The 27,263-nt window shown below is 32.1% G+C and overlaps 1 protein-coding gene across 1 annotated transcript in view; it reads right to left on the bottom strand.

Moving 5' to 3' along the window:
• Positions 1 to 25,137, bottom strand: part of dhx37 (DEAH (Asp-Glu-Ala-His) box polypeptide 37) — a 30,872-nt gene extending 5,735 nt beyond the window's left edge. Inside the window, exons 1-23 of the mRNA XM_073819054.1 lie at positions 25,118 to 25,137; positions 24,463 to 24,637; positions 20,414 to 20,580; positions 20,207 to 20,319; positions 19,773 to 20,115; positions 15,315 to 15,463; positions 15,145 to 15,237; positions 13,347 to 13,443; positions 12,852 to 12,965; positions 12,671 to 12,772; positions 10,370 to 10,484; positions 10,171 to 10,269; positions 8,803 to 8,864; positions 8,474 to 8,618; positions 8,310 to 8,386; positions 6,178 to 6,410; positions 5,236 to 5,347; positions 5,035 to 5,141; positions 2,835 to 3,023; positions 2,610 to 2,734; positions 947 to 1,063; positions 668 to 840; positions 463 to 577 (exon numbers count right to left, since the gene is read on the bottom strand). Of these exons, the coding sequence (XP_073675155.1) occupies positions 463 to 577; positions 668 to 840; positions 947 to 1,063; positions 2,610 to 2,734; positions 2,835 to 3,023; positions 5,035 to 5,141; positions 5,236 to 5,347; positions 6,178 to 6,410; positions 8,310 to 8,386; positions 8,474 to 8,618; positions 8,803 to 8,864; positions 10,171 to 10,269; positions 10,370 to 10,484; positions 12,671 to 12,772; positions 12,852 to 12,965; positions 13,347 to 13,443; positions 15,145 to 15,237; positions 15,315 to 15,463; positions 19,773 to 20,115; positions 20,207 to 20,319; positions 20,414 to 20,580; positions 24,463 to 24,568 (2,953 nt within the window). The 5' untranslated portion in view covers positions 24,569 to 24,637; positions 25,118 to 25,137. The remainder of the gene's footprint in view (positions 1 to 462; positions 578 to 667; positions 841 to 946; positions 1,064 to 2,609; positions 2,735 to 2,834; positions 3,024 to 5,034; positions 5,142 to 5,235; positions 5,348 to 6,177; positions 6,411 to 8,309; positions 8,387 to 8,473; positions 8,619 to 8,802; positions 8,865 to 10,170; positions 10,270 to 10,369; positions 10,485 to 12,670; positions 12,773 to 12,851; positions 12,966 to 13,346; positions 13,444 to 15,144; positions 15,238 to 15,314; positions 15,464 to 19,772; positions 20,116 to 20,206; positions 20,320 to 20,413; positions 20,581 to 24,462; positions 24,638 to 25,117) is intronic.
• Positions 25,138 to 27,263: the final 2,126 nt, after the last annotated feature.

The raw sequence follows: 27,263 nt of genomic DNA, 5'->3' as shown, positions 1-27,263 counted from the left end.
TTTCACGTACAGTCAAATCAAAAATTATTCAGACACCAGATATAATTTTTTATATATATTTTTTACAAGTTGGTGTAGTAAAGTAAACTGTAAAATATTATACAGTAAATTCTTCATACAGTGGACTACCAGTGAAATTTATAAAAATGTGGGACCAAAAATTATTCAGACACTTTGACCTGACCATGTTTTTGCTTAAGTGTTTTTCTTTAATTGCTAATGCGAATATTATACACCACAAACTAAACAAAATTAAGCATTAAGCATTGCTTGGTAATTTGTCAACAGAGTATTGATAGTTGTGTAAATATTGTCATACTAACAGTTGAACATAGCCTACCTTTAATTACCAAGATTATCAAGATGAATTTGTTCATTGTTTTCTAAACTATAGCAAATAATCTGTGATACTGCAAAAATGTCGAAGGTGGAATAAATTTTGGTTAGACTGTATAAACATACCTCTCATGTACATCTTGGTGGTTTCCACGATTTCCTGATAAACGACAAACTCTGGAAGTGTCTTATGAAGAGCAGACGATGGGTGAATGAACACTGGATCATCCAGCAGAGGAGTCTGTAACAGAAACATAACACATATGCCTATAAATCTCTGTATGACTTCTGTGCAATTCAACCGAAAAATCAGAAGCAATCTTCCAGCCACCTTGTAGCCGTTCCTCCATTTGGGGTCGAGCAGCTCCTCAGCCTGCACTCGTCTGGCGATGTGATCTCCTAAACCAGCCAACACGATCTGCCGTAAACACAGCACCTGAGACTCCGTCGGAGGAGCCATCTTGTTATCCACATATACGCCAGCGTCAGAGCACACGGCATTTACTGAGACAGATAAACAAGAGACGTGGTTCAAACATATGCAGGCCAGCCAAGACACTAATAATAATCACTGAACTCAAAAAACGCATATGTATCTTTATGTTTGTACCAGCATTGGTCAGCTGTCCTCGTAGTCTTCGGATTTCCAGCATTGCTTTGTACCGAAGACCGTTTTCCTCACAGAACTGATGAGTGCAGCCCGCAAATTCACAAGCACCAACCGCACCTAAAAAACCCATCAACATCATGTCAGCACAAATCAGAATAATTCATAATAAACATTGCACAGAAGTGGATATATATGTGAACCTGGACCACAAAACCAGTCTGAAGTAGCATGGGTGTATTTGTAGCAATAGCCAACAATACATGGTACGGGTCAAAATTATCGATTTTTCTTTTATGACAAAAATCATTTGGACATTAAGTAAAGATCATGTTCCAAGAAGATATTTTGTACATTTCCGACCGTAAATATATTGAAATATAATTTCTGATTAGTAATATGCATTGCTAAGAACTTCATTTGGGCAACTTTAAAGGCGATTTTCTCAATCTTTATTTTTTGCACCCTCAGATTCCAGATTTTCAAATAGTTGCATCTCTTTTACGCCAGAAATCATTAGGATATTAAGTAAAGATCATGTTCCATGAACATATTTTGCCGATCACTGATTTCCGATTACAGGAAGCAATATCTGCCGATCCCATCACTAATACCGATCTTTTTAAAGCCTTCTTTTTGTAGAATTATTTTATAGTGAAACTCCAATCAGGATTTTTAGCCATTTAATCAGTTTTTTAATTTAAGGGGGTGAAACGGAGCATTTTTCAAGAATATACATTTATCTCACCAGAATGTTTGTTCATGCAGTGTTTTTGTTTTTTGGAATTGTGCAATTATTGCACAATAGCTTACACAGCACAAGCCTGTTTTACACAAACACTTTTATTCATTATTTTGATAATGCTTTTTCAGAATTCGTTTTTTTTACATAGCAATCTTTCATAGACGAGTTTAAACACAATAAATATAAGCAACACATTATTAAATGCTTTTTATTTCCAGATTTATATATTAAGTTAAAACACTCAAACTGCTTACGTTATCACAAACTTTCTAAATGAAAAAATACTATTGACAGAAACAGTTCTACTGCCTTTTCTTTTGCATTTAAGCAATCCTGTTGTTAATAAAGAACTTTGTTTTCCTACCTCCACCAATGCCAAATATTATTGCCTTGTTTATCTAAAAATGCTATTTCCCTTTAAAACTAGCAAAAACCCCATATGGGTTGACTGTGAAACACAGTAGACTTTAGTTATATGCATTTATGGTGTAATTATGACATTTACGTCTCAATCTTTGTTCATATTTACCACAATGCGATGCATGCCATAATAATATTGAAACATACTTTTTGATTAGTAACATGCATTGTTAAGAACTTTACAGGCTATTTTCTTAGTATTTTAGATTCGATTGCATCTTTAGATGCCAGATTTTAAAATAGTTGTATCTCGACCAAATAGTGTCTTATCCTATCAATGGAAAGCTTATTATTCAGCTTTCAGATGATGTATAAATCTCAGTTTTAAAATACTGACCCTTATGATTGGTTTTACCTCTCATGGCAGGCATGTCATCAGCTTTAGATCAGATTATGAGATCTGCCTTTTTAGAGACCAACGACGAAACATTCCCAAAGCAATTATTGGTCAATCAGAGCACCCCTAGACATCAGCATTCAACATCAAAATCAAACTCATACCCAGTAGAACCATTAGATCTCCCAGCTGAAGCGACTGTCCTTGACCAGCCCATAACCTCCTCATCTGAATACATCTTGCTTTTTTTCCTGCCATCTTAGTGCTCTCCTCCTCGCTGCCTGCGGGCCTGAGAAACCCACAGAAAGATAGAGACAGGGTGTGAGCACTAATGTTTTTAAATGTTTCTTTTGAAGTAAATGCACTGTGCATGTGTTATGTGAATGGACCTGTCATAATCCTCAAAGATCTCTCTGACGGTCATGGCGGCCACTATGGTGATGATATACGGCATACAGCCCTGCTGACGGCCCAGCGCTAGCATCTTTGCATAGCGTGGTGCTACAGGAAACGCGGCCATTGCGCGGCCCAGAGGGGTTATGGGACAGGCCAGACGTGCCCTCTCAATCTCATCCAAACTATAGGACAATAGAAAGACATTAACAGGTTAATAAAGAATTAAGAAAGAAATTCAAAACTAACCTAAGACAAGACACAAATGATGACCTGGTTGGATTTAACAACTTTGGGAAATATTTCACAACTGTGAACAGTTTTTTTTTTTTTTTTTTTTTAATAATTATTTGAATTTATTATTATTTTATGAGATCTAAAGTTTATAATAATGTGTTTACAAACTTTTAAACATGTTACAATAAATATTAAAAAACTTATTTATACAATTATACAATATTTAGTTAAAAAACCTTCATAGGAACAATATGTAAAAAATATTGTAATAATATGCAAATATGTAAATTTTTAAAATTAAAATATATAAATGTACATTCAAAATTATAATAATGTATACTTAAAGATAAAGTTTACAGCAACACTGACACGCAACATAAATTTGAAATTTAAAGTATTGTAGTACCTAAAACCATAAACTTTCGTTAACTAAAATATTATTTTTTTTATATTTATCTTTGTCATTTTTTAGCTATTATCATTATTATTATCTTTATCATTATTTTTATATTTCTTCTTTTTATTTATATTTATTTTTGTTTTATTATTTATCGTAATTATTATTAAATTAAATTATCATTGCTATTATTATTATTTTATTATGTAGCAGTCTTTTTAAATATTATTTATCTTTATGATGATTCATTTTATCTTCATTTTGTTTACTTTGTCAATATATTTATCAAAATTATCTTTTATTTTATTTATTATCATTTTCTACTGCTATTTTTTATTTATCACTGTAATATTTTTTTATTTGTCCTTGTTTTTACCATTATTATCATATTCAAAGTATCAAATTATCATTAATTGTATTGTTTTATTAATGTTGTCTTTATATTTATTTGATCATAACCTTATTATTTAGCATTTTTTCTTATCTATTAACTTTTTCATTATTTATCTTTATGATTTATGATTTATTTATTCTTTTTCTCAGTATCTTTATTATATTTTATGAATCCTAATCGTAATCATTGTTTACCATTATTTTCTTTATTTAATCATTATGATTATTTTGATCTATTCTTACCTTTATCATTTTTAAATAAATTTTATTATTTCATAATCATTATTTTAGTATTATTTTTGATTAATATTATCTGTATCTTTTTATCATATTCTTCATAATTATTCATTGTTCTCTTTTATTTCTTTACTATTTATCTCTTTTTCAATTTTTATTTTGCATTTTTTTTTTAGTCTTTATTGATTTTTTTTAAATGTATTATCTTTTTATTATTTATCGCTATTTTAATTTTTTTATTCATCATCATTTTTACTCATTATTTATTTCATATTTATTAGTATTATTTTATCTAGTTGCCAAATTAATTTCTCATTTTCATTTAGTTTAAAACAACTCGAACTAAAACTGAAATAAAAATGAATAAAAATGCCATGGACATAACTAATAAAATGGAAAAAACACACAACTAAATCACTAAAACTTAAGCTAAATTACTAACACTAAAATTAAAATGAAAATAGAACATTTAAAAAATGAAAATTAATTAAATGTACAGATAAGTCATATATAAATGTTCATGTCCTTACTATTTTGCTACATGAATACACTACAATAAATATATGAATATTTTATACATGAAAACAATTAACTATGATGGTAATAAAGTAATATTTTATATCACTTATTTTGTAATACTTTGCAAATATGTGAATATTTAAAAAGACAATGCATAATGTCACTGTTTTACATTACAAACCAGTAGAGGCAGTTTATATCACATTTGCAAATGTGTGCATATTTAAAACTATAAAATTTGATTACATTTTAATAAGGTATGTTCATACGCCAGTGTATATTTTTAATAAAAGCAAACATGTCAGTTTAATAACTTGAGGAAATTTCCTTTCTCTTCAGTTTTCAGCACATAAAATGGGTCATTCAGAGGAAACAATGAAGGATGAATAAAAATAAGTAGAAATGGGTCGTACCGTCCGCGTCGTGGTGGTTCCTCCAGCGCTCCCAGAGAGATCAGAAGCTGTTCGGCAGCGATCAGTGCCTCGGATGAGGGAGGAGTCGGAAATGGGAAATTCACAACCTAAACACACGCAAAATAAATAAATAAGACCAATCTATAACCTGTCATGCTGGGATATATCAGTTAATGTGTGATTCTCAAATGATGAAAAAACCTTTTCAATGTTGAGATCTTTCATCTGAAGAACAAGGTCATCGACAGGACGCCGTGTGATTTCAGCCTCCGAAAACAAACTGAAATCTCCAAACACAGCGGACGAATAGAGCCTACACACACACACACACACACACACACACACACACACACACACACACACACACACACACAAATATTAAGGGGAGACACTGCAAGCAAAAATACTGTTTTTTCATGCACCTGTCAAATTTGAGATTTTGGGCTTTTTGTTTTTTCATGAAGTGTTTTTTCAGAATAGTGAAAAGACAACCAAAAGACACTGGTAAGTTTATTTTATAGCACTTTATCTATCTGTTTCAATAGATTTCAATTACAATACATATTTTTAAAGGCTGCTTTCTCAAAATGAGTTTTTTCTCTTGCACTGAGCCATAAATCTCCATTTCAGTAACACTTACACACACCAAACTTCACATTTTTATTCCTGTCTATATCCTGAATGTTTTTACAGAGGGATTTGTTCATATATAATTAGCTTGATTTTATACAACACTTTTTATTCCCCCCAAAAAATAAAAAAAATATATATTTTTGTCTGTTCAAAGTTTTTTGTGCATTACAGAGTGACAAAACGAGATACCCAAAATCCCCTCTGTAAGAACATTTGACTCTGATGTGACTCTAATTTTGAAACTGACTTCATTCAGTGTTTAGATTTTTGTGCTAGAAATGCATGCAAATTAGTGCATATTTCATTAAATAATTCCGTTTGCATATTAAAACCTTCTAGAAAAATTGCAATACAAAAAATGTTTTCAATTATCAATGTAATCAATCAACTGAGTAAGGAAGGTGATAACTATTAGTTAATTTTTTTTTTACCCTATTCACCTGCAGTGTCTTGCCTTAAGTCAATTTAATATCAAATTGCTCTACAATACAACAGTGGTCAGATTCTAACCTATAGCAGTGGCCTGGCTCGGTTCTGCCCGCCCTTCCTGCCCTCTGATTGGCTGAAGCCTGTGAGATCCAGTTGACCTTAAAGGAGGAGACGCCCGTCACTCTGTCATAAAACCTCTTCTTCACACGACCGCAGTCTACGACATACTTGATGCCGGGGATCGTTAGAGACGTCTCGGCCACGTTAGTTGCAACGACACACAGACGTGCTCCAGCGGGAGGTGGACGGAAAACCTGAACAACACAAAACACATCAAAATGAGTGGAATACTACAATAACTAACAAATGGTTTTTTGCATGTCTGAGGGTTGAGGTCAACCTGATGCTACTAGATTTGGCAGAATTTCCACTATTATTCATCGATGGATATTTATTCATTATCATTCATATTGATTATTTTTATTTATTTATCAATGCTGAGCTTGGTTCTGTACAGCATTAAACCACTGTTGTTCATTTGTTCAAGTCAGAGCTTAATAATTACAAATACAGTTTACCATTTGTAAGGAGACATACTAAAAATAATAAATATTTTTATAATAATACTTATAATAATAATAAATCTAAACATTTTATAAAATAAAATAAAAGCTACTACAGGCACAAATGATGATCTGATTAAATAATTTAAATAATAAAATTATTCACAATTTTAATTAGGTATACGGCTTTAATTTTAAAAGATATTACAGGTCAGAAAATAGAAAGTAGTTTAAAAGTTGTTGATTATTTGTAAAGAGACATGCTAAAAACAATAAATATATTTGATAATAATAATAATAATAATAATAATAATAATAATAATAATAATAATAATAATAATAATAATAAATATAACTTGGATAAATGTACAAATAAAATTAAATATTACAGGTGAGAAAAAAGAAAGTAGTTCAAAAGTGGTTGTTGATTAATAATAATAAAAATCTTGGATAAAATTTACAAATAAAATAAAATAAAAGATACTACAGGTGAGAAAACAAATTAGTTTAAAAGTTGTTGATTATTTACTAAAAAAAAATTTATATATATATATATATATATATATATATATATATATATATATATATATATATAATAAATAAAATAAAATTAAGATATTATAGGTGAGAAAAAAGAAAGCAGTTCAAAAGTGGTTGTTAATTGTAAAGAGACATGCAAAAAATAATAAATATATTTTAATAATAATAATAATAATAATAAATAAAACTTGGATAAATGTACAAATAAAATAAAATAAAATTATATTATATTATATTAAATAAGATATTACAGGTCAGAAAAAGAAAGTAGTTCAAAAATGGTTGTTGATTAATAATAATAATAATAATAATAATAATAATAATAATAAATAAAACTTGGTTATTATAATTATATTAAATAAGATATTACAGGTCAGAAAAAATAAAGTAGTTCATAAGTGGTTGTTGATTAATTGTAAAGAGACATACTAAAAAAAATATATATTTTTTTTATAATAATAATAATAATAATAATAATAAAACTTGGATAAAATGTACAAATAAAATAAAATAAAAATATTACAGGTCAGAAAATAGAAAGTAGTTCAAAAGTTGTTGTTGAGTATTTGCAAAGAGACATGGTCAGACTAAATCCCTGAATAAAAAATTAATAGTAATAAAACAAAATAAAATTAAATACATTAAATAAATAAATAATAAATAAATAAATAAATACAAATGCAGTTATTTTGGCCAAATAAAAATATAAGAAATTGTTAAAATTGTGTCACTGTACTCCATAAATGGCTGGGGAGATTCAGTTTTCCATAATCCAATTACATTAAACACTATAAAACACTACAAATTAATATTATTACAGAAAATTAATTTATACTATAGTAGTTTTAACATAAATTGTTAACGTAAATCTCTCTTCCTCTATACAGAATAATTTATTCATCTCTATAGAATAGCGTTTTGATTATTTTTCTTAAATACAACATTTAATTGTCAATGTACTTTTAAAAGGGTGGCTGCTCACATCCATTTTCTCATTATACACTTCTGTTAAAAGCTTTAAAATATTACAAAAATTATTTCTGTTAGTAATTACAATCCTTTATTCTACAACAATTAAATAGTTTCAGGACACTAAAGTAAGGCACATACCTTTGCTTGCAGCTCAGGTGCCAACAGAGAGTAGAGAGGAAGCACGTACAGCGGGATGGACGGATCAGCCTTCTCCTCTGACCACAGCAAACACACACACATTAAAAATCACACATCCAGTCAAGCACAGACGAAACACACCTGCATATGTAAGAGTCTCTCACCGTGATCAGTGTCTGGATGATCTCCCAGTTCTAGCTCCAGGTCTGAACCCTCAAAATCATCTTCATCAATGCCAGCCTGACGATCCTCATCACCCTCGTCTACAGGCAGAGCCGAGTAATTGTCCAGATTAATCCTCGGGAGAGACTGAGACAGAGATTGTGACTGTGTTAAAAATACAACAGACTTCTTGCATAAAATATACTGGATACTGCTTAAATAGTATCTTAAATAATAATGTTTACAACTTTTCGCATGCTATACTGTTGACTACAGCACATTTTCTTTTGAATTCATCTACTTCAGTAAACTGGGATGACAGTCATCATACCACATTCTTCTTTTTCTTTGCTCTTTTCGACTGCTTCAGATCATCTTCTGTTTCCATTGAATCTGAAAAAACAGTCAGTTTTTAGTAATGGGATGCCTGCTTGAAGGATTAGTTCACTTTCAAAATAAAAATTCTTTCATAATTCACTTCCATGTCACCTAAGATGTTTGTGTCTTTATTTCTTCAGTCGAAAAGAAATTAAGGTATAAAGGAAAGCATTCCAAGAATTTTCTCCATATAGTGGACCAACAGTTCAAGGTCCAAATTGCAGTTTCAATGCAGCTTCAAAAATGCTCTACACTATCCTAGCCCAGGAATAAGGGTCTTGTCTATCGAAACAATCTGTCATTTTCTGAAAAAATCAATAAATAAATGTATATACTTTTTGAGCACAAATGCTTTCTTTAAAGCTGCTTTGAAACTGCAATTTGGACCTTCAACCCACCACTGTCGTCCACTATATGGAGAAAAATCCTGGAATGTTTAGATACTGTAAAACAAAATTCCAGGACTTTCAAGGACTTTAAGCACTACTTTTTGATTTTCAAAGACTTCAATCAGAGTTCTCACTTATCAAATTATGTCTTCCATTTCAAATTCTAAAAAAAAGATAAATATATAAATAAACATATACTAATAAAACAAAATGGCCAAAATAAAGTGAGGCACATGCAAAGTATTACTAAAGTATTATTACGTATACTATGCTTTTACTATAGTAAAACCATGATGATCTTAAGGGATTTGTACAGTATCTCACAAAAGTGAGTACACCCGTCACATTTCAGCAACCATTTTAGTATATCTTCTCAAGGGACAATACTATAGAAATGAAACTTGGATATAGTTTAGAGTAGTCAATATGCAGCTTGTATAGCAGTATAGATTTACCGATAACTCAACATACAGCCATTATTGTCAAAATTGCTGGCAACAAAAGTGAGTACCATACATGCGCCAAATTCCCAAACTAAATCAAATGGTTCTAAATCTGCGCTCTGAAGTACCGATTGAAAGCAAATGATTTGTGAAGCTGCTCCAAAATTCCAATTTACAGGCATGTGCCAAAAATTACAATATTGAGGGAAAGTCCATTTATTTCAATAATTTGTTTCAAATAGTGAAACTTGTACAACTTGGGCAGCCGTGGCCTAATGGTTAGAGAGTCGGACTTGTAACCCAAAGGTTGCAGGTTTGAGTCTCAGGTCCGGCATTTTCAAGGGTTTTTCCAGGCCTTAAATTTCAAAAAGTCAAATTCAAGAAATCAAACTTCAAGCACTTTAAACTTTTTTAAAAGCTCTATATGGTTAGCGATTTCCCAGTGCTTTTAAGCATTATGCTTTGTGAGTGTGAGATGTGACTGCGTACCTGTGTGCTCTCGGTGGGGTCTGTAAGGGAAAGCCTTTCTCAGTCTGCGACACAGAGAATGAACCTCCGCTTGGCCCGTCAGAAACACCAGAATCCCACCTACAACAACACACATGTGCTCAGACCCCTATATTTCTGCATGCATGTACCTGTGCATATCATTTATCTTGAGTTTTGCAACTAAGTGTGTTTAACCAACCTGGCGGCAGCATACGGTGAATCTTGCAGATCTTTCTGAAAGCTTCTCCAGTGTAGTCATCCATTGCTGTGCGTTTATTAAAATGAACCGTGACCGCAAACTGGCGGGCCTCCACCTATGAACACACACACACACATAGAGAGTCAAAACGGTCATATTTGATAACAGTATTTTTCTTGATCATAACACAGAAGTGTCCTAAACACAGAACATTTCCCTAACGTACATAATTGTTAGAGAAGTTGATATTCTGACCATATTTTTTTTCAAGCACATTTAACCACATGAATCTTAAAAACTACTATTCATTTTGTATTTAATCATTTATAAGTGATATATAATTGTCCATTAAGGCTGGAAGTCAAAAACTTCTTTAGGTGTGCATATTAGGCATTAATTGTTAGGCATGTATTCTGTAATAGATAAAATAAGCCAAAAAAGACTGAAAAGGCAAAAATTATTAAATTCCCATGAGAAATGTTTGTTAGGTCAGCACGGTGAGAAAAGGTTTCAGATTCTTAGAGACTTCACTTGGGTAAAAAATCCTTAAAAAAAAAAAAAAATGTTAAATCTCTTTTTTGGCTCATTATTCTGTAAAAGAAAACATGCCTAATAATTATGCACACCTGAATACACTTCCAGCCTTCATGGACAATTATATATCATTAAATTCATTAAATACAAAATTAATAGTAGTTAGATGTGTGGCTTAGAAAGCTAAAATGTGCTTGGAAAAAAAAATATGACCAGAATATCAATTTAATAATTACCCACGCACTGTCTTTGGTTCCCGCTAGTTTTAATAATAATAATGGTAACACTTTACAATAAGGTTCATTAGTTAACATTAGTTAACCACATTAGTTAACATGAACTAATAATGAACTGCACTTATACAGCATTTATTAATCTTTGTTAATGTTAATTTCAACATTTACTAATACATTATTAAAATCTTGTTAACATTAGTTAATGCAGTGTGAACTAACATGAACAAACAATGAACAACTGTATTTCCGTTAACTAACGTTAATGAAGATTAGTAAATACAGTAACTAATGTATTGGTCATGGTTAGTTCATGTTAGTTAATACATTAACTAATGTTTAACTAATGAACCTTATTGTAAAGTGTTACCATAATAATAATAATAATAATGTTAAGAAATGCTTTTACAACCATTAAATAACATTCAAAACAACTTATACAGAATGTTTGCTTTTCTAATAAAGAACTAACTTTGTGACAACATAGATAGAACTCTGTATGTTTTTCTTTTTGTAAAAATAAATAAAAAAATTAAATTCCAATTAAGAATGTTGCAGATGTTTATTTGTAATAACGTAAGGAATGTTTCTAATGTTTAATTTTTTTTAAATAGTCTGAATACATGCCTTAAGTTGATTACCACCATTTTCTGATTATACATTTGTATTAAAGCAAAAATCAAGAAAAATTAAAACAGACAGAATTTCTGAAAACAAAACATTTCATAGAGTTCTATTATTGTAACAACTGTAACTGTAATTATGATGTATTATGAATTTAATTGATTGGACATGATTTTTGATTATTCAAAATGTAAAAAGTTAGAAAAATTAAAATGAAAAACAGAATTTGAGAAAATTTTGCACACAAAATTTTGTTTTTTTGCACAACTTTTAATAAATTGTGTTTAAATTGTATGGCTTTTGTTATTTTCAATAATATTTATGATTAATAGAATTATATTTAACCACAGAACAAAATAAAACAAATCTAGAATAAAAAAAAAACTGAAAAAATAAAACTGGTTTTATAAAAACTGGTTTTTACTTTTAATAAATTGTTGTTAAACTGTGTTGTTAAAAGTTATTAGACATGCTTTTTGATCACTAAAATGTAAATACTAAAGCAGAAACAAATGAATTTGGGAAAAATAAAACACATCATGGTTTATACATCATCTGAAAGCTGATGAATTCCATTGCTGTATGGTTTGTAAGAATTTGAAAATCTGAGGTCTAAATATTGTCAAAAATCTTTATAATATTTATGGTAAGAAATTTACAAAATATTTTCATGGAACATGATCTTTACTTAATATCCTAATGATTTTAGGCATAAAAGAAAAATCAATGGTTTTGACCCATACAATGTATTATTGGGTATTGCTACAAATATACCTGAGCTACTTAAGACTGGTTTTGTGGTCCAGGGTCACATATTTCATAGGACCCTTCTTAATGCTAGTGTGATGTGTAATAATGACATGAACATGTTATAGAGGAAAAAAACGAATAATATAGATAAATGGGACACCTTGATGACTGGTGGAGGAATTCGGAAGAGTCTCTTGTTTTCGGTGAAGTCTTCCACTCGCAGCGTGGCTGACATGATGATCAGCTTCATGGGTAAGCCTTTCTGTGAACCACAGACTGCATTATAGTCATGCAAACCTCTGGGATTTAACCTGACAATCAAGCAAGTTTCTGCTTTTTACCTTGTTGCGGAGAGGCACAATGCGGGACAGGAGGCCGATCAGGATATCAGTGTAAACGCTGCGCTCATGAGCTTCATCAATGATGATCACACTGTATTTCTGCAGCAGGAAATCCTGCAAATATGTGCATCGTAAAATGGATGTTAAGAGGAAGCAGATGCATTACGTTCAAACAATTCAGCAATATATTAATGGCTTTATAGTAGTATTTATATGAAGGTTTTTGCTTTATTACTTTATAAACAAATCATAAAGTTTATACACAAATAGGAATGGCATATGTGCTTATTGCAATGTGCAATACATTTAGAATACAACACAAATTGTTAGCAAAATCTTTGGGGAACATCCAAGGACGTCCTTTCTTAGTCTATACTTTTACTATATTAAGGTAGTTTATATTATGTATGATATAGTATAGCTTTATATAAAAAAAACAATACATACCACGCATTTTATGAAAATGTATGGTGCATGCGTATGCATGTGCGTTACCTTCTGAATTTCTTTCAGCAGGACACCATCTGTCATAAACTTAATCTTTGTGTTTTCTGTCACATTCCCCTCGTACCTGATCTGATAAGACACCACCCTAAAAACACATACACACATTTATTTCAGTTTACTTCAGTTTGACATAAAAGCTGCACAGACTTCATTCAGGATGTTTGTAAAAGGTTTGTAAAACTGCTGTTATGCACGCAAACACATCAGGACAGTAAGATTAACAGAGCAGGTTAAAGTCAACACGAAATACATGTTAAGACTAAAAATACCAGCATAGCTATTTGGATGCAAAGTTTTTTAGGGTTAATTTTTTTAAGTAAATATTTTTATTCATCGAGGATGCATTCATTTGATCAAAAGTGACAGTAAAGACATTAATTGTATTATAAAATGTCTATTTCAAACAAATGCTGTTCTTTTGAACTTTCTATTCATCAAAGAATCCTGAAAATAAATTTCATCATTTAGTTTTTGTTAAACTATTAATAAATTGTGATTAATTTGTATGAGTTTCATTATTCAAAATAATAATTAGTTATGCTTTTTATTTGTTTGTTTTTTTTGACCACTGAAACTGAAATGCAACCATTAAATGGAATCCATATTTGAACAGAAAAAAACGGAAATCAGAACAATAAAAAGAAAAAAAAACTGAATTTGGGGAAAATTTCATGGGGCCTGATTTTTTCCTAAATTCCATTTTATTGTCTCAAATTCATTTTTTTCTGTTTTAATAATCACATTTTAGTAATCGAAAAGCAAGTCTAATTAATTGAAATCTTGAAACGTTTGCATTTTATCAACACATTCATTTAAAATTTAATTTCATAAGGCCCTACTTCATTTCCATCAAATGGTGTTCTTTTGAACTTTCTATTCAAAGAATCCTGAATAAAATGACCTTTCCATAAAGATTTACAGCAGCACAACTGCTTTCAACATTGATAATACTCAGAAATGTTTAGTGTCTCTAAGGTCTCTAAGACAATTATCTGTCCTGTAGCAGACAAGTGTGCCCTATGCTCAGATTGTAAGATCCATAATTAAAACTGATGAACTGCACATAATAAGAGCAAAAACATGCCTTTAAGTATGAAGTAAAGTAAAAAGGGCGCATTTAAATTTCATGTTGAATAGTAAAAGTATAATCTTATAGTAAAATGCGTTTGATTAGATAATCTTATGCACATTTATGCACTGTAAATGTGTTAAATATTATATGTGCCAAATCTGAATACATGCAAATATTTGTAACTACAGGTAATAAAGAATTGTGAGATAACAAAGCCTATATTTAGTCTAATAATATGTGACTCTGGACCACAAAACCAGTCTTAAGTAGCATGGGTATATTTGTAGCAATAGCCAAAAATACATTGTATGGGTCAAAATTATTAAAATTTTTTAGGATATTAAGTAAAGATCATGTTCCATGAAGATAGAAGTTGCTAAGAACTTAATTTGGACAAATTTAAAGGTGATTTTCCCAATATTTAGATTTTTTTACACCCTCAGATTCCAGATTTTCAAATAGATGAATCTCGGCCAAATATTGTCCTATCCTAACCAACCAACCATTGACCAAACATCAATAGAAAGCATAGTTATTAAGCCTTCAGATGACCACTGGTCTATATATCTATTATAGTCTAAATTATACAAGTAATAGGCTACTCCAGGCTACTCGTTTAACGTTGGTCATGTCATGCCTAATAACACCTTTTAACCATTCTACCATCACTGTACGGCCAATCATGGCTAATTTCTTCACCGACAGATATCATACCCGCTGGGTAAGTTCATTTCTGTGGCAACACGGCGAGACATGCTGATCGCTGCCACTCTCCTGGGCTCCGTCACACCAATAATGCCACCAGAGCTGAGAAACAGAGAACAAACAATAAGACAGACGGTACAGATCACATACAGACAACTGGTCACTGGTTATGATGTTACCTTGCGTATCCTGCCTCATACAGGAACTGAGGCACCTGTGTGGTTTTCCCACTGCCTGTTTCTCCACACAACACCACACTCTCGTTTTCCCTCACCGCTTCCATGATCACCTGTTCCTCTGCCAGGATCGGCAACTTCAGACGAGCCTCCTGCAATTCACATGAAGAATTACTCCCACAATGTTAAACTAAAAGCCAAATGCAAATAAAAACTGTAATGCCAAAATCATACAGTTTAAGTGTGAACGATGCTTCAGAACTGAATCATATTAACATATTTTTCTTAAATATATACATGCATGTGTGTATTTATATATATATATATATACACATCATAAATTTACACATTACACACATATATTATGTAAACAAATGCTTTTATTTTGGATGCAATTACTCGCAATTAATCATTTGACAGCACTAATTATAATGCAACTGTAGTTACAATTATTTATGAGATCATGCAATGCATTAATGCCCATTATAAGGCATAATTAATGCATTAACAATACTTCATAATGCATTATATATACAGGCTTCAAGTGAAGTGATCATATTTGTTGCTCTTCCTATATATCAGTTAATAAATCATTCATCATCATCATATATGTGCTGTTTACCTGCATTTCAAAACATGGATAAAAAATAAAATAGAAAAACATTGAAATAATAATAATTATTATATTTAAAAAACACACAAAAAAATAAAATGAAATAAATAAATATATATATAAATAATAATAATAATGGGAAAAACTCAATTGAAGTTGATTGCAGTCAATTGAAAGTTTTTGGTCAATGCAACATGGACCAGATTTTATGCTGATACAATATAACATAATAATTGTATTTGAAACATAGTAAATGCATAATAATTTTTGTTAATTATCACGTTTTTAATACATTATACTTTTTAAAGGTGTAAAAATGAAGTATTATAATGCATTTCAAACTATAGTTACAATTATTTAAGAGACCACATAATTCATTAATGTGTATTACAAGGCTTAATAATGCATTAAGAATACTTTTATAATGCATTACATATACAGGCTTCAAGTAAAGTGATATATCAGTTAATAAATCATCCATCGTCATCATCATTATCTTCTATGTGCAGTTTACCTGCATTTCAAAACCTGGATGAAAAAAAATAAAAAATAAAAAAATAAAAATAAATAAAAAATAAAATAAACAACAATAATAATAGTAATAATTAATAATAACAATAATAATAGTAATAATAACAAAAAAATAATGGAAAAAACTGTAGTTTGCAGTCCCTTGACGTTTAAGCGGTAAGGTTTTGGTTACTGCAATGTGGAGCAGATTTTATGCTGATATAATTTAATATAACAATTGTTTTTGAATCATGCTGAATTAAAATGCATTATAATATTTGCAGGTTTTAATATATGTTTTAATATAATTAATTATACTTTCTAAAGGTGTAAAAATTAAGTATTAAAAAAACGGGATGAAAACAAAATAAATCAAATAAAAAATATAATAATTATTATACCAAAAATGTAAACAAAATTATTTGTCCAAAAATGCAAAAAAAAAAAAAAAAGTTAAGCAAAAAGGCAAAGTTAAGCAAAAATCATTACAAGCACTGACAGCACGAGACTGTTTAGAAGCACATCACATGTTTTCCATGAGAAGAGAAAGGGGTGGTTGTTGTTGGTTACTGTATGATGACTGAAACCAAGAAATGGCCTTAAACCATTAGCAAATAAACTACAGAACGTTATGTTGTCTAATACAAGCACAAATTTTATTTAAATATAATATAATATATAATATTTATTCTGACAGCTGCACAAGCTCCTTAGCCAGGGTTCAAAGTCCAAAGCGTAAGGGAAATCTGCGCTGAAACAGCGTAATGAGAATCATTCATAAATCTGCTGCTGTCAGCAAAAAAGTAGTACTGAGGCCTTCTTGCAGGTTTCCGCCAAAATAAAAGTCAACATTCATAAATGTTAGCATTGTAATTTGACTGTTATTCTGTAAAATAACATTAAAAATAATGATAACAATTAGGGGACGAGACGAGACACAAGACTGGGTTCACGAGAAAGAGACGAGATTTTTAAACTTTTTTTAAAGAAATCCTCAATGATGAAATATATATAAAAAACACAAAATGCAAAAAAAAAAAAGTAGGTGCATTTTTATATGAACTTTATGAAATTAAACTTTAATTTTAATGAATTATATGTAGTAATAAACATGTAAACTTATGCTGCATGATTCTGGGTAAACTGAAAAACAATTTTCTTTTATAAATAAACTGGAGATCACGATTCTTAAGTAAAAAAGGATTAGAAATCTAAACAAAATTACGTAATTTACTAGCAGTTCTGAAAGAATGTTCATTGCTTAAAGGGATAGTTCACCCAAAAATGAAAATTTGATGTTTATCTGCTTACCCCCAGGGCATCCAAGATGTAGGTGACTTTGTTTCCTCAGAAAAACACAAACGAAGATTTTTAATGAAAACCGGTGCAGTCTGTCAGACAAATAATGGCAGTGGATGGGCACCAAACCTTTGAAAGTAAACAAAAACATGCACAGACAAATCCAAATTACACCCTGCGGCTCGTGACGATACATTGATGTCCTAAGACACAAAACGATCGGTTTTTGCGAGAAACTGAAAAGTATTTATATCATATTTTTACCTTTGATACACAGCCACCTCCATCTGTCCTGAGCACGAGCTCATCATCCGGCTCGTGACATGTGTAGTGCTCTGGTGTAGAATACGCAAACGCGGTAAGGGGAAATCAGTGAAAAGTCCCGGATGAGTTTGCGCAAGCAAACGTAATCTTTTAGCTTTAAATCGGTTTGAACAATCAGGATAAGCGCAAGTAATTACCATTTTGAATAGCCGCTATACCCACAATCTCTGTGCTCTGTGTAAACAATGAGTGTCGTATAAATGCAACAGATCGCTTCAGGTGTTTGCGTAAACTACACCAGAGCGCGTTCACATGTGACGAGCCGGATGATGAGCTCGTGCTCAGGACAGATGGAGGTGGCTGTGTATCAAAGGTAAAAATGATATAAATACTGTTCAGTTTCTCGCAAAAACCGATCGTTTCGTGTCTTAGGACATCAGTGTATCGTCACGAGCCGCAGGGTGTAATTTGGATTATATGGCTGGCAGACTGCATCGGTTTTCACCGGTTTAAAAATCTCCATTTGTGTTCTTCTGAGGAAACAAAGTCAGCTACATCTTGGATGCCCTGGGGGTAAGCACATACACATCAAATTTTCATTTTTGGGTGAACTATCCCTTTAAGTCTATATTTTAACAAAAAAAAAAAAATGAAGGATCCAGTGTCTCAATTAATAAAGACTTGTTTCACTATTGGAATCTCCTGAATGTATAATTCAATGACAAATACTTTTTTAAACATGCAGTTGTCGCCACCTCCTGGTGAAGAGGATAAACGTAACACTTCTCAGTTTAGAAGATACTTTCGTTTTGATCGCTACTGTAGACAATAAGTGTTTATATCCAAACTATAAACTTTTATCCCAGTACTTATGTTATTTAAATGTCTGTAACAAAGAAATAATGATGATTGTGTGGTTTAAAAGACTGTGTTGCTTTCTAAAACAGCAGCCGTAAGAATGCAGATTTGAATGTCTTCAATAACTTTCACATCGGCGTCAATGGAGCGCGTGCAACAGTTTTAATAGACAATGCAGAATCGTTTTCATTCATGAATGAGATCGCCTGGGTGTTTGAATAGAGATCGTGATATTTCAACGATTAGTCATGCAGCTCTAATGTAAACACTGCAAAATGTTTTGCAATGATATCGTCACATTCTCGTAAGACCAGTCAGATCTCACGGGACACATCGGAATATCACGAGATCTCGTCACACCCCTAATAACAATCATTATAACAGCTCTATTAATACATTTATTATAACATTGTCCTTTGCTAAGCAAGGCTGCATTTATTTGTACATTAATAACACATGCCTGATTCATGAAGGGGGTCTTAAAAATGGCCAATGAATATTATTTTACTAACTTATTAATTTTAAGTTAAATTTTGCTTTGTTGATAGGCTATAATGTCTACGTCAATGGTAAAAAAGTTCAGTGTTAAGTAAATATTGTTATTTTGTTCTTTAAAAAGCAAGACTAAACTGTAAAAAGCAAATATTAGCTATGTTTATGCAATGATGAAAAAAGGATAAATACATGGGGAAAAATGCAAATAAACGTGTTTGGTAACCGGCCTTCGGCCCAGTGTTTAATTTTGTTCAGCTTTGGCTTCGGCAAAGAATTTTCATTTTGGCGCATCCCTATATAATAACTTCAAGCGGGCAGTTTTTCAACAGAATAAGCTGCAATGTGGACCAGACCTTACACCAGTATAATATGCATTAATAATAGTATTTTAAACACAGACTAAAATAATCTGCATCTTGTACCTGTATCTCCGGCAGTCGGTCCACAGGAATAAACACAGCAGGTTTACAGTCTTCCTCCTTATGCGTTTTCTCTTTCACATCTTCATCTTTCTTCTCTTCTTTAACATCCGTCTCTTTCTGTGTCGCCTCCTCTTTCAGCATCTGTGGCTCCTCTGTGGGTTTTTCCTCAGGTGTTTTTTCCTCCTCTTCCTCAGATGACTCATCTTCCTCTGATGACTTCTCAGATTCCTCTTTCTCCTCCTCCTCATCAGCATTAACCTCTCTTCGTCTCTTTCTGTTTGCTCCGCTCAAACTGCTGATCCTGACAGTAGATGAACCGCCATCCTGATCTTCTATCACAGATCTGCAAGCACACCCAGGAAACAGAAATGTGTGAAATGAATTTACATTTTCAAGTTTAACTAGTCAGAGTCCTGTATAGTTTAACATCTTACTCTTTGTTCTGGAAGAGTTTGTCTCCAGTGCCGAGTTTAGCGGTCGTGTAAAGCAGTTTGAGCTCTGACTCGGGCAGCTGAACCTCAGCTAGTTTAGATAATACTTCTGCTCTCTGTGAAGAATAACGAACACAGAATCAATAAATCATAAATAATGAACACCATCAACTAAATTAATCGTCAATCTCACAGACTCTGTCTCCTTACATGGGCTTTTTTCTCTTTCTGCTCCAGAACTCTCTCCAGGTTCTTCCTCTGTTTCTTTGTCAGGGCTTTTTTCTTGGGTACAGGATGTTCTACTTTTTGCTTCTTGGTTTTGGTGGAGGGCAGAACAAGAGCATTGCAGGCGTCTACGCCTTTAAGTCTGGCTCCATCTGCACAAAATCAAAAATTATATTATATAATATTACAATCCAAAATACACACATTTAAATTGCTGATAATAACATACGTGTGAAGAAGTGCAGACATACAGAACTTAATATTGTGAAAATGACACAAAACAAGCTCTACGGCTGCTATGTGATACTTCCACAGTATCATAACAACAACAAAAACATTATCTAGATGATTCAGCAGACATTATAATAATTAGTGGTGCATTTAAATGAATACAAAATCTGAAACCTCAAAATTCGATCGAAAATAGTCTTTGTTTAGAATAACTAAACAAATTACACTCCTGGGCAAACAAAAATAGGCCAAGCCCAAAATGGCTAATCACTAAGCTTTTAATGGTCTTCTTAAGCACAAAATACTGGTAAGAAAATTCGCAATAATTAAGCAGATGAACTCCTATTTCAAATGTGCACCATTAAAAGATAAATATTTTTGGCTTGGCCCTTTTTTTGCCCAGAAGTGTATATACATTGTTCTTCCTCTATTTATCAATTAATACATCACTTATCATTATCATCTGCATTTATGTGCTATTTTCAAAACTGAACTTTCACTGAGAGGAACATTTCAAAAGCTTTCCTATATAATATTTATTGTAACATAATTTAAAAATGAAATAACTAATAACTAATGTATATAACTACATAGTAGTTATATACATTATATATTATATACTACATATAGTGTATAGTGTTGAAAGCCAAAATATGAAATGTCATGGATAATTATTTACTGAGTAATCCACTATTTTGTAGAGGGGGGTCCAAACGGCAATTTTCACTTGATATTCAGAGCCAAGTTACGAGGGGTAAAAATGACTTCAGAAAGATGGTAGTGTAATTATGTTACTTTTACACAGAGATTGGTAATTCTCTTAGTAAAATTCATTGACTTTTGCAATCTGTGTTACATTATGTGCCAAAAATGGGAAAATGGCACTTTTCAAGTTTTTACTCCAAAGTTGGCATGCCTATAACTTAAGAAGTGTTAAAGATATATTAATGCTCTTTTCGATATTGGGTCTCAACAAACTCTCCCTTTGGCATCTTTATTTTTAAGGCCCTACATGGTTTATAACTCAAGAAGTATTAAAGATATCTTCTTTTCGATATTGGGTCTCAACAAACTCTCCCTTTGGCATCTTCATTTTTAAGGCCCTACATTGTTTAGTTCCAGAGATATTGGAATTTGAATATGGTTCCAGAAGTAAATTGTTAAATTGTACACATTTTCAGTGGTCAAAAACCAAATGTGGGTCAGTTTGCAAAAATGTGATGCTTCCATTCTTTTAAAGAGGAATGTCTGAAAAAATGTTGAAACTAGAAATGTATCTCTTTCCTTGTCAAAACATCTGCATTAAACATACCTGTCTAAATGCCATAAATATTCTATTTCCAAAGTCTGCGTGCCTATAACTCAAGAAGTATTAAAGATATTGCAGTTTGATTTTAGATTCTAGTTCTTAATAAATAATTCTAGTTCTTTTCTTTTGGAATCTTCATTTCCAAGGCTCTGCATTGTTCAGTCCCAGAGATATTGACATCTGAGTGAGGCTTCATTTTCAGATCGTTCAATTTGACCATTTTCAGTGGTTGAAAACCAAATGTTGGTCACTTTACATATAGCTGATACTGACTGTATTTCAAGACTAATGTCTGAAGTATAAGTAATGCGGAAACTATAAATGTATCTTGTTTCTATCATAACAGTTGTGTAGGACATACCTGTTTGAGTGTCGGAATTATGCTTTCCAAAATGTGTGTGCCTGTAACTCAAGAAGTATTAAAGTTATCTTAATATGATTTTAGATTTTGTTTTCTTTTGGAATCTTCATTTTTAAGGCCATGTATGGTTTAATCCCAGAGATATTGAGATCTCAGTGCAGCTCTATGTCCACATTTAATGTCCTATCCATTATCAATTAAACTCTGGGTAGGTTCAGAAGCTGTTCAAATGAAGAAAATACCTTCTTCAAAATATCCCTGAAACTGATTCAAATATAGAAACTTATGAATAGACTACAGAAAGCAAGGTAATATACCTCAACTTGACCATTTTTGTGCATTTTAGCACTCAAACATGTTCTATACATATTGTTTTGATAGACGGAAAAAAGATACAATTCTAATTTCAACATTATTTATTCTTCAGACCTTGTTCTTTAAATGAATTAAGTATCAGCTGTATAAAGTGGCCAAATTTGATTTTCAACCACTGAAAATGGGTAATATTTAACAATCTGGAGATGGAGCCTCATTAAAATCCTCATATCTCTGGGATTGAACAATGTAGGGCCTTGAAATTTAAGATTCCAAAACAAAAGTTTGTTAACAACTAGAATCTAAAATCATATTGTGATATCTTTAATAGTTCTTGAGTTATAGGCACGCAAACATTGTAAAAAGAATATTTATAGCACTCAGACAGGTATGTTCAATGCAGTTGTCTTGACAGAAGGAAAAAAGATACATCTCTAGTTTCCACGTTATTTGTTCTTCAGACATTGTTCTTTAAATAAAATAAGCATTAGTTTGATACAAAGTGACGAAATTTAGTTTTTAACCACTTACAATAAGTAATATTCAACAATCTGGACATGGAGCCTCGTTGAGATCCCCATATCTCTAGGATTGAACAATGTAGGGCCGCCAAATTTAAGATTCCAAAACAAAAGTTTATTAGCAACTAGAATCTAAAATCATATTGTGATGTCTTTAATAGTTCTTGAGTTATAGGCATGCAAACTTTGGAAAAAGAATATTTATAGCACTCAGACAGGTATGTTCAATGCAGTTGTCTTGACAGAAGGAAACAAGATACATCTCTAGTTTCCAAGTTATTTATTCTTCAGACATTGTTCTTTAAATAAAATAAGCATTAGCTGTATACAAAGTAACCAAATTTGGTTTTTAACCACTCACAATGGCTAACATTCAACAATCTGGACATGGAGCCTCATTGAGATCCCCATATCTCTGGGATTGAACAACGTAGAGCCTTGAAATTTAAGATTCCAAAACAAAAGTTTGTTAACAACTAGAATCTAAAATCATATTGTGATATATTTAATAGTTCTTGAGTTATAGGCATGCAAACTTTGGAAAAAGAATATTTATAGCACTCAGACAGGTATGTTCAATGCAGTCAGTCTAGACAGAAGGAAACAAGACACATTATTTGTTCTTCAGACATTTCTCTTTGAAACAAAAGAAGTATTATTGTATTAATTTTGCAAACTGACCCACATTTGGTTTTTGACCACTGAAAATGTGTACATTTAAAAAAAATACTTCCTGAAGCTAAATTTAAAGTTTGTTAAGTTTTTAAGTTTGTTAAGACCCAATATCTAAAAAGGCATTAAGATATCATTAATACTTCTGGAGATGATACATACATGCAAACTTTGGCGTAAAAACTTAAAAAGTGCTGTTTCATTGGCAAATAATGTAACAAAGACTGCTAAAGTCAATAGATTTGACTTCTTTCTTAAGTCATTTTTACAACCTTTTGGCATTGAATCTCAGGTAAAAATGTCATTCTGACACCCCTCTACAAAATAGTGGATTACTCAGTAAATATTCATCCATGACATTTAACAGTTTATCTTTCTTCAGCAAAATCAAAAATTTGAGCCTTGGACTTCTGGTTGAGTTGACACAGAAGGACCCAATTGTCTTCAATTAGGGTAATTTACAGTAAAGACTACATTTGCCTTAATACATTTTGTTGCATTTGTTATTTTGCATGCATGTTGCTTTTTCCCCTGTTATTGGATGTGAGATTTATGTCTTATTGCCATAAAATCCCTGATAACAACAACTTATATTGCAGAGCTTATGATCAAGAATGCATCTTACCTTGTATCTCCACCTGCACATCAGTCTGTCTGTCTGCAGCAGGGGTTTCCACAGATGTGCTCTGCTGTCTGCCTTTCCAGTTGTGTCTCTTTCTTAATCTGCCCATGGCAGAACTTTACAGGTCCAAACACAAACCTTCAGAAATTTGAAGCTCAGCAAAGAATGTGATGAGAATCTGTCAAGAACATGACAGGAAACTTCATGGAGGTGTCACCACGCAAAACATAAATGGTTCTTAAATACTCTTCATTTTATTCAAGCAAATATGTGATGAGCGTTTTAATTTTGTGTTGAAATTTGACATCGATGTATGGCTGGTGATTTTCTTCCCAGCACTGCTTACAAACAAATATTTTACCACTCATTTTGGCTAATTCGAGTATGTTCTGTGTTATAATGTGAGATATAGAGATCATCTTATCATATGTGCTGATCATGCGTGCTGCTGGATGTCAGTGTTTACACTGCTCGAGATCAACTGACAAAGTAACATTCATTAAAAACTACAAAACGCTGACACTGGAAATCCTCTACGCATCAAACACTGACTGAGGTTATAATAATAATGATAGCTACGTTCTTTTTTCGCACAAAAAATAACCGTAACCAATTTTATCCTAATGTCTCATGCAGTAACAGATTCGAAAAAACTCACGTGTTGATCCTGTGGTGATGTTATGCAACCTTAAAATGAGACCGATGCACTTCAGCAGCGATAAAAGGTTCCGGGGTTCATGTTTCCCCCTGAACAAAACAAGAGAATCCGGACACTAGTGTGCCGAAAGGACGGCTGCTTTTACAGTTTGTGCCAAAACATGCATAAAAACAACGTGTATGTTTGTAATTATTATTAATTTAAGGCTTTTTATGGAGAGCTTGTCACAGGTTTATGTTCACATCGCCCCCCAACGTTAAAAATTCGAAACACTGCTTATAAAAGTATGGTTTATTTATTCAGTTTATAAATTGTATTTAGGACTGTGGTTATACAAACGGTAACCAATACGGCAAAAGGCCTTGGTTACTACACTTTTACTATAATAAAACCATGGTTAATTGTTTTCACTAGTTAGCAGTAAACCGCAGGGGCGTGTTTTGTGTTTTGGGGGCCCTTAGCAAGTGGTCCTGGGTGGCCCCCCTACCCCTAGGTGGATTTTGCAAATGTTTCTGTGGTAGGGATGGGTATTGTTTACATTTTATCACTACTGCTGATACAATACTGCTTATTGATGCCGTTATACTACTTTATATATGTTGGTGCAAAAATAAATAATGTAAAAAGATGTTGAAAATTTCAAGTTATTTTATTCCTGCAGTTTACAAATTCCTCTAAACAAACAGAAAATGGCACATAAAGCACCTTTTAAAAATAAAAATGCTCTTCAAAGAGAGGTTTCCTCAGCGCACCACAACATTATGTTTGAACATTATGTACGTGACTCTTGTTGGAGGGAGGATTTTTTTAAGTGGTTGAGTTTTTTTTTTTTCAATATGTAATTAGGCTAAATGTTTAATCATGCTGTGTACTTTTGTTTTCACAATAGGCCAATTATAAGTGCCGAATGGTTTAAATACTGGCCAAACTTGAAAAGAAAGGCAAATTATAAACTTTAGTGACGATGCATGTAAACTGTGACAGTTCCTGTTTCAAACGTGCAGTGTGCAGCTTGCTTTTAGTGCAGATGCGATGTGGTCAGTCATTTAAAGCCATTTGCGCATTTTGAGAGGGAAAGACGGAGAGCTTGCGGAGACTCGTGCTGTTTGTAAAATAACGCCTGACAGAAAGTTTTCTAATTATTTTGTAAGTTATTTAATAAAGAAATATGAATTGCACATCACCTTTGCCTTGAAATTATTTGACCTGCGCCGGACAGAGATTGAGACGGTGCCGCTGCACAGCTTCTAAATCGCAATGAACAAATAAGTATACGGAGATAAAACAATGCAGGTATCGATAACAGTATTGCTTGTCCTAAAGCTTATCAGTAGTCCGGTATTAAACCAATTACAAAAATGTCCGGTTATCGATTCCCATCGGAAGAAATCGCGTTCCGCGGGGGCCCCCTGGACCTCGGGGCCCCACGCAATTGTGTGGGTTGCGTGGTGCCTAAACACGCTATTGGTAAACCGGCTACCTCAGCAGAATATGTTTGTGTTGGATGTCTTCGACGTGGAAAGCGGTTATCTTCAGAATGGAAATATAGATATTTTATTTGTGAACATTATACTTTTTTCACTTATTGTAGTTAATGTCATTAAACTAGCGAGCTAAGCCAGTAGTAGTGCTGACAGTGTCTAACATGGCTAAAGATGCGAAAAGCGGAAGAACAGAGTAAGTCATTTACACTAGAACTATTGATTCAAACTCGTGACTTAGAGAATAGCTTGAAATAAGTATATATTTTGAAGTCAAGACTTCAAATAATACTTATTTCAAGCTATTCTCTAACAAAAAAAAACAGTTCAAAAGAGTAATTTATATTCCAATTTCGACATCGCTTGTAATTATAACACAATGGATATTATGCACAATTCATCTTTCATAAATGTCTACACTTTGTGTGTTGTGATTCGTAAGCACGCAATATTCAGCACTGTTCAAAACGTTTGAGCAGTGAGTGAATCTTGCGCTTACTAATCATATATGTTGTTCTTGCTGCTTTTGTGCAATAGATGAATAACATTTTTTTGTTTTTTAGATATTTTATGTTTAGATATTTCTATATTGCGGAAGTCCCGCGAATCATTTTAATTTCCCGCATCCCGCACACACACACACACACACACACACACACACACAC

Source organism: Garra rufa, chromosome 15, assembly GCF_049309525.1.
Source record: "Garra rufa chromosome 15, GarRuf1.0, whole genome shotgun sequence".
Lineage (NCBI taxonomy): Eukaryota > Metazoa > Chordata > Actinopteri > Cypriniformes > Cyprinidae > Garra > Garra rufa.
The sequence above is the reverse complement of the archived record's forward strand: the minus strand, read 5'-3'. Positions and strand labels throughout refer to the sequence as shown.